General features: G+C 39.6%; 1 protein-coding gene across 1 annotated transcript; it reads left to right on the top strand.

Annotated features, from left to right (window-relative positions):
* The first annotated feature begins 2,218 nt into the window (after nucleotides 1–2,218).
* LOC132949115 (uncharacterized protein K02A2.6-like) lies at nucleotides 2,219–2,974 on the top strand. The gene has a single exon (XM_061019897.1). The coding sequence runs from the start codon at nucleotides 2,219–2,221 to the stop codon at nucleotides 2,972–2,974; it is 756 nt and encodes a 251-aa protein (XP_060875880.1).
* The last annotated feature ends 9,335 nt before the right edge of the window (nucleotides 2,975–12,309 follow it).

The raw sequence follows: 12,309 nt of genomic DNA, 5'->3' as shown, positions 1-12,309 counted from the left end.
GGACGGACATACCACAATGACAAGTGGTACCTCCACATTCGTAGCCAGAATCGGAGACCTTACGGTCACCTTCAACGCAGCCATTCTGGAAAATTTGTACTGCGACATGCTCCTAGGTCACGACTTTCTCGTACAAAACGAAGTCACCTGGGACTACACAACGAGCACTATCCATTTAGGTTCAGATAGGAGAACAACAGCGTGCTGGAAAGGGCGGACACCCACCCCAACCCCAGCACTAGATGTCGACAAATTAACAATAAACGGTGACCACCACACACGCGCGAAACTCGCCGAAGTAGTACGCAACTATCCGGACGTATTCAACGGTAGGGTAGGACGCACCAGGTTAATTGAACACGACATCCTCCTCAAAAACCAAACACCCATAGCACTCAAACCATATCCCTACCCACCGGTAAAACAGACCACAATCGACACCATGATACGGGACATGGAAGAGCAGGGACTGGTAGAACAGAGCACATCCCCGTGGGCCGCACCCATCGTTCTAGCAAAAAAGAAAGACGGCTCACCTCGACTATGCATTGATTATAGGCGGCTCAATGATATCACTGAGTCTGACGCTTACCCAATGCCCGACCTCAATACGCTGATACGTCAGATGAGAGGTGCAAAAGTATTCAGCGTCCTGGACCTTAAGTCGGGTTACTGGCAGGTCCCACTTAACCAAAACGCGCGAAAATACACGGCATTCCGGACGCGTCGGGGCCTATACCAATTCCGAGTCCTCCTCTTCGGCCTCAAAAACAGCCCCATGACCTTCGTGCGACTAATGGACGAAGTCCTGAGGGGGTACCTGGACGAGTTCATCCGCGTATATCTAGACGATATAGTGGTGTTTTTGAACACTGTGGACGAACACCAGTGCCACTTGGACAAAGTTCTAGAACGTCTACAGAGACACGGGCTCACATGCAACCCCGAAAAGTGCAAATTCGGAGCCACCGAAATTTCATTTCTCGGACACCTAGTCACCTCCGAAGGAATAGACAAACAACCGGAGAAACTAGAGGGCATCATAAACTACCCCCCACCAACCAAACTGAGGGACCTACGGAAGTTCCTGGGCGTTTGCAACTGGTACAGCCAGTTTGTCGACAACTACGCGGACACCATAGCACCCCTAACGAATAGACTTAAACAGGGGACCAAATGGTCGTGGACCGAAACCGAACAGGCCGCATTTACCAAAATAAAACGCGCCCTGTACGATTCGCCAAAACTGTCGACGCCAGATTACGGAAAACCGTTTTGCCTACAAACCGATGCTAGCGAAATAGGAGCAGGTGCCGTCCTTTTCCAACGGGGTGACAGCCCGGACGAAAGGCGGATAATCGCCTACGCAAACAAAAAGTTTAGTGATACGCAAACAAGGTACGCCACGGTAGAACGCGAGTGCCTCGCGATAATCTGGGCAACCGACAAGTTTAGACCATACCTAGAGGCCCGCCGCTTTGACCTATTCACCGACAACTCGGCACTCACATGGCTCCACCGAGCCAAAAACACAAATTCCAAGTTAACCAGGTGGGCACTACAGCTGGCTAACCTGGACTACAAAACCACACATGTGCCCGGCGTACAGAACGAGGCGCCGGACATGCTATCCCGCAACCCAACCACCGGGCCACCGGTAGACGAGGAACACCTCGAGGAACGACTAGTAGGAGTACCCACCTCACCACTCACCACTGCTACTAGCTCACCGGCCGACAATCTGTTCGCCACGACGGACCCGGCTAACACCACTAGTGGTCCCACAATCACACACGCTATGCTCGTGACATGGCAGGCCAATGACCCCAATACACGAGACACAGCGCGCAACATGACAACGGACGACCCAGCGCACAATACCGGAAGTACCACGGATAAAAAAAATAAATAAATTTTTACCGACGGTCTTCTGCGGATAAATTTGGGCGAACACACACCCGTAGTCATGCCAAAGGACAAGACGCAGAACGTGATCTGGACATACCACGATCACGTACTCGCAAACCACCCGGGCTGGTAAGAAACGTACAGAGCGGTAAAACAACGGTTTTTTTGGAAAGGACAAAAAAACGACATCCGACTGTACGTCAAGTCGTGTCACATATGCGCGTGTACCAAACCACTGAACACGCGCGCAGATGACCCCGCGACCACCAGAATACCCCGACACCCCTGGGAGGTGGTTAGCATAGACCTCATGGGCCCCTACCCGCGTACGAGTAGGGGAAAACAATACATACTGGTCGCCACGGATCTGTTTAGTAGATGGACCGAGGCATACCCCCTCGGAACAGCCACTACAAAAACAATAACCGAAACGCTTGAACGAGAATTCTTTTCACGTTTCGGATACCCCCGTGTGTGCTTAAGCGATAACGGCCCACAGTTCGTAGCAAACGATATGCGTAAAGCGATCGAACAGTGGGGGGCCGAGGGCTGGACAACTCCGGTATATCACCCGAGGGCCAACCCAGTCGAACGCCGTAACCAGGAATTAAAAAAAGGTCTACGCGCGCTACTCATCGACGGCAACCACAACACCTGGGACACCAAGCTAGCCCCCATTCTTTTTTCGATCAGGAACAGGCGTAACGACCGGACAGGATATCCACCATCGGTACTCGTCCTCGGGAGAGAGTGCAAAAGGCCGGGGGACTGGATACTGTCGCGGACAGCGGACAACCCGATCGAACAAATAAACATGGCTAGGGTGAGTCGCGAAAACAATGTACTGACCGCACCACCGATAACAGGTGGGCCGACGGACACAAAGTACAAAACAGGTGACACGGTGTACTACAAGGCACACCACCTGTCAAACGCGCACAAAAAATTTCACGCCGGCTTCGCACCGAAATGGTGGGGACCGGTAAAGCTACACAAACGCGTAGGCAAAGGTGTGTTCACCACAGACCAACAGCCAGCACGCAAAATTCACGCATTTTTTTTTTAAATTTCTAAATTTTCTTTTTTTTTCTTTTTTTGAGATTAGGAGTTTAGGTCACGGCACCATCTTCTCTTAAGCCGTCATTGGGGGTTCCCAGGTATTGTTTCTAAGTTTAGTGCTGAAATTAACGGGTTTGGGTGATTCTGTAGTCTTAGACGATAGCGTTTATGTATATCTGATGACATTTCTGATACAGTTTTAATGTGTAGGTCTGTGTGGAGTGTGTGGTTGGAAATGTAAAAGGGGGCCTTAGTTACCATGCGTAAGGTGATTGATTGGAATCTTTGTATTCTATTTAAATTTGGCAATATGGCCGCACCCCATAGCTTGATGCCATATGTAGTGATATGTCCATATAGGCATGAGGAGTTGCTTATAAATGAGTAGTTTGGTATTGAGGTTGAGTTTGGAGTGATTACCTATCAAATAGTGTAGTGATTTCCTCCTGAGGTTTAGAGTATTGCGTTTAATTTTTATATGTTCTGCCCAGCTGAGTCGCTTGTCTAGGGTTAGGCCTAGATAACGGATGTTAGAGACTGTTGGTATTGTTTGATTGTTTAGTTTAACAGGAGGTGTTTCACTCTGTCTTAAGGAAAAAGTAATGTGTGATGATTTTTCATTGTTAATTTTAACTTTCCATTTAGTATACCAGGAAGATAGGCTGTTTAGGTGGTTTTGTAAGTGTAATTTAGCGGTGTATGGATCATTTTGTGAAGTGTATATCATTTTGTCATCAGCGAATTCGGCTACTGAAGTATACGGGGTGGTTGGTTGATAGTTGTGTATAAGTTATATATTAAAGGAGATGAGACAGCACCTTGAGGAACACCGGCTAGGATAGTGGCAATTGATGATATCTCAGGGCCTACTTTTGTCACAAAGAACCAGTTGTTGAGGTATGATTTGAAAAACAGAAAATAAGGCGCGGGAAGAATTTTTTTTAATTTATAAAGAAGGCCCGGGTGCCAAACCCGATCAAATGCCTGGGCAACATCTAATGAAACAGCAGAGCAATATTTTTTCGTTTCCAATGAGTACGATATTGAATCAACTATTCGGTTGATTTGATGGATTGTTGAATAGACATTATTTTACATTACATCTACTCCTGAAAAAAAAAATTGTGAATTTGGAATGATTTGATTGATGTTTATTAGTCGAGATATACGCTTTAAGATTAATTTTTCAGAAAGTTTGGCAAATAAGGGGAGAAGACTTATTGGTTGGTACGAAGTTGGTATTTATTTATTTATTTATTTATTTATTTATTAGAATTAACGCCAGTCAGTTTTTACAAAATTTACATGGAGTGTACAAGATACAGATACAAGATATATAAACAATTTTTTTTTTTTACATATGAATAAGTTAAATAAAGGTCTGGAATAAGATAGATAACATAATGATAATAAGAAATAAATAACATGGTAATAGAAATAAGCTAACAAAAATGTGAGCCTCCGTACTATGGGTATTACGGTAAGTTCGCTAAACGCATTAGTCTTGGTAATGGGGCATTTCTCGCGAAGTTAGACTTATTGTTAGGGGGATAGAAAGAATACTGTAACCTAGTATTATTGGGTATTCGAAAATCAAGTTGTTCGAGAAGCCTAGGGGCATCGACCTACCCTCAATCAGACCTCGAATAAAGTTATTACCAAGGTTATCACGCCTAGTTGAGAGGTAGTTGAGCTTAAGAGCTTGTATAATAGGCCTGTAATCGTGTTTTGGGTGAGGGATATTGAGACAGAAGCCAACAAAGTTCATAAAGTAATTTTGCACCCGATCAATCCGTCGAATGTCAGCAGCGGTGTATGGTGATCAGACTACGCACCCATATTCGAGAACTGAACGAACCAACGAGTTGTAGAGAACCAGTAGGCACTTAGGGGAACTAAAATTAACAGTGTGTCTCTTAATAAAACCCAATACGCGAAAAGCTTTACTAGTCATGATATCGATGTGAGGACCAAAGTGGAGTGAAGGCACAAACAGTATGCCCAAATCCTCGACTTGGTTAACACGTTGAATAGATAGACCGCTTAGGTTGTAGTCAAAGGTAATGACTGACCTAGAACGATGAAAGGTCATTACTTTGCATTTGGCAATATTTAGCGACAAATTAAAAGAATTACACCAGGCAGCAAATTTATCAAGGGAGTTTTGGAGAGTGAGGTAGTCATTGTATGAGGATATCATTTGGAAAATCTTAGAATCATCGGCAAACAGAAGAAGGCGACAAGGAGAAACTGTTGAGCACACGGTGTTAATAAAAATATTAAATAAAAGAGGTCCTAGGTGGCTACCTTGTGGAACTCCGGATGACGCTCGAAAAAGATTGGATGACTTACCGAATAGACTTACAAATTGGTGCCGCTCGCTAAGATAGGAACTAACCCACGATAGGAATGGCTCACCAACGCCTAACCTGTCAAGAACATAAAGCAAGGCTCTATGATCTATAGAGTCGAACGCTTTGGAAAAATCGGTGTATATGACATCAACTTGATTACCTAGTTCAAATGCCTTATGTAAAAAGGAAACAAAATCAACATGGCTGGTAACAGTTGAGCGACCAGGAACGAACCCATGCTGGTCGATTGATATGATTGATGAAAATTTACGTTTAATTTGTTTAAGAACAATTGATTCGAATAACTTACCGAGGAAAGGTAAGCCGGAGATGGGTCTGTAGTTGGCAACATCGGTCGAAATACCAGACTTTAAGATGGGTGTTACACGACTAATTTTCCAGGCGTGAGGGAAGACACCTTCGGCAAGAGACTTGTTAAAAATTAAAGTTACAGGTAAACCGAGAGAGGCCCGACATCGGTACAGTAGAAGGGCAGAAATACCATCTGGCCCAGAACCACGAGTATTTGATAGGGAGTTTAGGGCTTCATTGTCCTCTTCAGTAGTAATCGATAAAATTTATGGGAGAAAAGAAAATTCTTGATTAGTACACCCCTCGGATAAAGGGTTTGCCGTAAAATGTGAGTCTTTATATACCGAGGAGAAGTGTGAGGCGAACAAAGCAGAAACATGTTCACCTGTGGCTTTAGTTTGGCCAAGATGAACCTCATCAGGTATCGGGTTGGCTCCACGTTTACTCCGAACGAATTCCCAGAATGATTTAGGATTAGTACAAAACCGCTCCTGTAAGCTATCCAAATAGTTTCGGTAAAGGCGCTTGGATTCATATTTACATCGTGCGCGTAGTCTGGAGAAGGTCATGTAACGATTGTAACCCCCTAGTAATTTGTATAATTTGTGAGATTCTTTTTTCATTGAATAAGATTAATTAGGCTGCCGGAGACCCATTTTGGGAAAGTAGAATTGCGAAAGCTACGTACTGGAACCCACTCCCGGATACAGTCTTGAAGAATTTTCTGTAGTAAATCTGCTGATTCATTAGTCGATTTAGAATTAACGGCAACGGACCAATCTATGTCTTCTAAGTAGTGAGATATCATCTCATAATTAGCAGCTTTAAAGTCGTAGTACATGTGCTGGGCGTCGAGCATAGGGAGATCAGATGGAGAGGGACAGGAGATAGTGAGGGCCGGGTGGTACAAGTCACATGGAACCAAGGGATCGGCAGCCTGAGAGACTTGGGTAGATGCGTTGTTGGTGAAGATTAAATCAAGAACGGAACCGGTGTTATTGTAAATTTGGTTCTTTTGAGTAAAGTGAAGCAAACTAAAATGATCCCCAACAATTCGAACCTTATCATTAATCCTACCAGTGTAGATAAAACCAGAATCCCCACTGGTCCAATATACGTTGGGCAAATTATAGTCACCACAAACCAGACCGAGATTAAAGGCATTAGTTCCCCAGGCCTGGTCAACAGACTCAAGGTGACCTTCGTAAACCGAGAGGTTTAACCCTGGAGGTAAGTAAACTCCAGCTAAAAATACGGAGAGACCACTAGGTAGAGTGAACCGAACAAAAACTTGTTCACATTTATCATAGAGAGAAGTAATTAAGACTGGTCTAAGCTTTTTGTTGACTGCAATCAATACTCCCCCACCCCGTCGACAATTACTTGTTAGAACATTCCTGTCACACCTAAAGATTAAATATTCATCGAATCCTAATTCGGCATTTGAAACGTCATTAGAGAGCCAGGTTTCTGTTAAAACGTATGCATCGTAGGAAGATAAAATAAAGTTAGTGTGGAGATTCAAAAGTTTAGTACGGAGGCCGCGAACATTTTGGTAATATATTTGAACATTATAGTGTGGACTGGGTAAAATATTAGAATTATTGGACATAGAAATTAACGGAGATACATTTTTAGCTATAATATTATTAAAATCGGAGAAGAAAGAGTTAAAGATGGACTTAGTATAACGACAAAAAGTACAATTAGAATTATTTAGACAAAATGCATGCAAACCAGAGTTCAGATCATGAACTAATGAATAGGCTGGGTGGTATTTGGACGATGGTTGCTTCCTCTGGGGTTCGTGTTTTTTGGAACAGCTTTAACTACAGTGGGAACTCCATTGACAAACGAGATTGTAAGATTGGTAGAGCCTGCGTACTTTTTCTGCTCCAGATCAATATGCGCTTGACGTAAAAGATCGCGTTCTAGTGTAGTCTTGTCACGTACTAAGCGAAAACCAGGTGTGGGTGATAATCCATTACGAATCTGGGAGTTAAACTTGTAGATGAGTTGTGATGCATCATTCTTGGACTGACAGATGATTTTGAGTGGTCTTGGTTTTTTCGCATTGCTATTCCCAAGGCGTATTAGCTTTGGTTCGGTGGGAACAGGAATAGAAATGCTATTAAGAAGATTGCTTAAGGTGTGTAAGTCCTCTTCGGATCTTAGTGCAGCGGTGTTGGCACTTGACTCAGGCACACCATAGGCGATTGAATTAAAACCAATTTTGGACCGTTCAGTGGACTCACGAAAGATCACTGACGATAAATCACTAGGATGGACCGGCCGTGATTCAAGAAGGTCAATTCTTGTTCGGAGATCTGAAATTTCGGCCCGAAAAGCAGCATTCTCGGTGGCAAGATCCGCCACTTTGGAGGTTAAACCGGAGATACTTGTACGGAGTTCTTGAAATTGTGACAATTGGGATGTAGAGAGTGAATTAATGAGGCTTATGGCTTTGAGGATGTCGTCATTGGTAGACATTTTCAAAGACTGTGACCGCGTATTAACATTTGTGTTAGGTGTTGTGGGCATAGTGACTTGGGTAAGTGTAATTAATAATTTGGTATCCAGCACAGCAAACCGAAAAGCGTTATTTTACGATTTCAAAGTTACGCCTTAAAAAGAGTGAGCGCAACCTAAAATACAGCAATGTAGTACGATGCAGCCGACCAAAGTTAGACAAAGGTAAATGTCATAGTAGGCAATGATGATGCCCAGCGTTTAAGTCACTGAAGAAAAACAGCTGACTGGTAATATTAAAGAGTGGTCTTGATGAGGCTTGATGATAGAAGTGATAAGACGTACCTGATGTCCACGAGTAACAGTTTGGTCAAAACAATATCAACAAATTAATGTAGTTTATCTGCTAACTTGAGGCTTGAAAACAGGTACAAGCAAAAATGTATTAAAGATGGAAACAACCACGTAAACAAAGAAGAAAGAGAAAGCCAGAAATAACCAAAACTTATAAGAGTGACACGATATCACTGTTATCAAAAAAAAAAAAAAATATGGTATGTCCGGGGGTTTATTTGGTTTAGGAATTAAGATAAAAACTGAAGTTTTCCACTGTACAGGAATGTACGAGAGCCTTAGTATGGAGTTTAGAATATGAGTGAGATGGATGAGGGTTTTTTTTCGATAACTGGCGAGCGACTTCAGCTATGATTAAATCTAATCCAAGGGCTTTTTTGAGGGGAAATAATTTAATGTAGTGGTGGACTTCGGCAGGAGAGAAGGGTTTAGGTGGTAGATAGAGTGGTAGTGGGATTTCTAATGATTTTGAGATATGTTCTGTAAATAATGTGGTCTTCGTTGCAGTGAGCGCAGCAAGCAGGGGATTCTTTGGATTTGGTACAAGTAGAAGATGGATGGTTTTTTCCGCAGAAGAAACATCTTGAGGAGTGTGCAGAGTATTTTTTTGAGTGGCCATAGTCTTGGCAGTTGTGGCATTGCATTATATCTTTACGTTTATGAGGTTCTTCCACTTTTATTTTGGTAAGCAGTAAGGACGTCAAATTAAATATCTCTTTGTTTATTGTAGCTGGTTCTAGGTCAACAAAAAACATTGGAAGCTTGTTTTTTGTGACCTTCTGGAGAACATTTGCTACTTGACGTACAGAAAAGCCTAAGTCTTCAATGGCTATGCCGACTTCAGTAGTTGGTGTTGATGGGTAGGTTTCTGATGACAATGCGAAAAGCTTTATCTTCTTGTGGTTGAATTGGGCTTTTTCATCATTTAAAAAGTGAATAAATTTCCTGTAGGATACTGAATTGATTGTTTAAATTTTTAGTGCATTTTTAGACTTTGTTAGCTTTAGAAAAAAATTGATCTCCTTAATCGGTTCAGAAAATTTTCTATTCAAGTCATCTAAAATTTTGGCTAGTTAAAATCATAAAAAAAAAATTGTAGGAAGTTGTTGGTACCCGCAGGCAAATAGATTTTAGAAAACAAAAAAAAAATTGGAAAAAAAATAAGAAAAAACTATTCAAAATATTTAGTTCATTAAAGAATGATTATTCATAGGGCACCACCAAGTTATAAATTTTAAAGTCAATACAAAATATTCGACTAGAGTTATAAACCTAAAAAAAAAATTGAAGGAAGCAATTGGAAACTGAAGGCAAATGCATTTTATAAAACCAAAAAAAAATTTAGAAAAAATTTAACTGTAAGAATACACATAACATAGTACAAACTAAAATGCCCAGAATCTTAAACAGCAAAAACTATTCAAAATATTTAGTTCATTAAAGAAGGATTATTCGTATGGCTCCAGGTTAGGCTAAATTTATATAAATTATATTGTGGGAACACACATTACAAATATCAATCTACAATCTCCAAATCTTAAACAGAAAAAATTATTCAAAATATTTAGTTCATTAAAGAATTATTCAAAGGGTACCAGATTGTCAATGTTTAAATAATTTGGCTAGAGTTAAAATCACAAAAAAAAATTAAAGAGAGGTGTTGGCGCCCGCAGGCAAAAAGATTTTAGAAATCAAAAAAAAAAAATTACAGTAGATACACACATTACGAAGTTCAAACAAAATGTCCCGAAAATTAAACAGAAAAAACTATTTAACATATTTAGTTCATTAGAGAATTATTCAAAGGGTACCAGATTGTCAATGTTTAAAAAATTTGGCTAGAGTTAAAATCACAAAAAAAAAAATTGAAGGGAGGTGTTGGTGCCCGCAAGCATATAGATTTGAAAAAAAAAAAAAAAAATTTGGAAAAAAATTTAGAAAAAGCTATTCAAAATATTTTGTTTATTAAAGAATGATTATTCATGGTGCACCACCACCAAGTTATCAATTTTAAAGTCAATACAAAAAATATTCAACTAGAGTTACATAAAACCGAACTTGACTAAAAAAAATTCTATTATAATTTTTGATGATGTAATATGTGGTCCACAATCTGTAATCAGAGAATACTTCAGCATTGGAAGACATTCAGGTGCTAGCTCTGTATTTTATTTAGCACAAACATATTCTAAAATATCAAAACAATTAGTAAGAGATAACTCAAACTTTTTAATGCTGCTGAAACAAGATGATACAAATTTACGACATATATTCAACGATCATACGTCAGCAGATATGGATTTCTCAAAATTTCGGGAAATTTCCCATTTATGTTGGAACCACAGTGATTACGGGTTTCTGGTTATCGATAAGACTCGAGAAATGAATGAAGGAAGATATAGATGTGGTTTTCATACGTTTATTAAAATAAGATAAATTAGTATTGTATTATGTTAACATACATATCATTAATTTTCTGATATTATAATTTACAAGCCATTTAATGATGAACTTTGTAAAAATTATTGTAAACCTTAATATTATTTTAATAAAATACTTTATAAATATATATATATACCATAGTACGCAGTTATTAACCACATAGTGATATCAGTAGTCATACGATACAGTTAAATTGTATTTATTATTTACAATGGATAAAGAAAAAGTTTTGCTGGAAAATTTAATAACATCAAAAAAAAATATTAAACGAAAAATAATGGAAATGAAACGGGGCGTTATAGATTCTGAAAACTATTTCCGTGAAGCATTTAAACCATTGAGTACAAGTATAGAAAAAAATAATCAATGCAACTCGCACCCAGCTGATCAAAAAAATACGGAAACCTCGCATATTAGTGACGAAGATGACGATGTATTAAATTCAACATTTTCAAATTTTTTTAATAATCGACAGACAATACAACGTTATGATAAATCCTATGGTATGTATTATGATAAAGCTAGTGATTCGTACAAAATAGGAGATCACACAATAACTTTTTGTCATGGTAACTTACAGTTGGTTAATAAATACTATAAATGGACTAAAGGGCTATTGGTCGTTATTATGCGAGAAGGAACCAAAAAATCACACTATAGAAGATATGGAATCTTATTATGATATTTTAAGAACAACACATGTTCATTTAAAACCCGATGGGAAACCCAAAACCTCAAGATACTTTAAATGGATTAATGTTGTAAAACCTCTGTACGAACGAATGAAAAATGAGGATCATCAGTTAAACAAAGAAATAACTAAAATTAATACCCCTAAAACTCCTCAAATTAACTTATTACCATTTAACGAACATATATCTAGGTTGAGCGCTAAACGTAGTAATATTCATAATAATACAACCATGGGAAATGCGCCGTTTGAATTTCAACCAACAGCTAACAGTTCTATGATTTCAGAACCTGTTGTTGAAAATATGTTTAGTTTTACTTCAACACCGCAGACTAATAATAAAGGTGCTGGTTTATATAAAGATGTAATACCTCAAACCCAGTTAGTTTATTATGACGACCCAAATGAGCTAGTGACTAGATTAAATCTTTTAGCATCATCACAAAGTGCGGGTAATACTGGTGTTAATAATGAAATTATATCTATTTTAGAAGAGCTACGTGAGAGAAATATTATAGTATAATGGTAACCTTAGATAGTATAGCTAATGAACTACATCGGCCAGCCAGAAAAATATTTCCTAGACGATGCGTAGTAACACGGTTTATTGATGACCTCTGGCAAGCTGATTTAATGGATATGCAATCTCATTCTAAAAAAAATCACGGCTTTAGATATATTTTAGTTGTTATAGACACGTATTCAAAATATATTTGGGTT

Source organism: Metopolophium dirhodum, chromosome 7, assembly GCF_019925205.1.
Source record: "Metopolophium dirhodum isolate CAU chromosome 7, ASM1992520v1, whole genome shotgun sequence".
Lineage (NCBI taxonomy): Eukaryota > Metazoa > Arthropoda > Insecta > Hemiptera > Aphididae > Metopolophium > Metopolophium dirhodum.
This window is presented reverse-complemented; position numbering and strand designations above follow the sequence as displayed.

What these genes read in the sequence shown, in the direction of transcription:
- LOC132949115 (XM_061019897.1), top strand. Translation starts at nt 2,219, where the DNA reads ATGGGCCCCTACCCGCGTACGAGTAGGGGAAAACAATACATACTGGTC.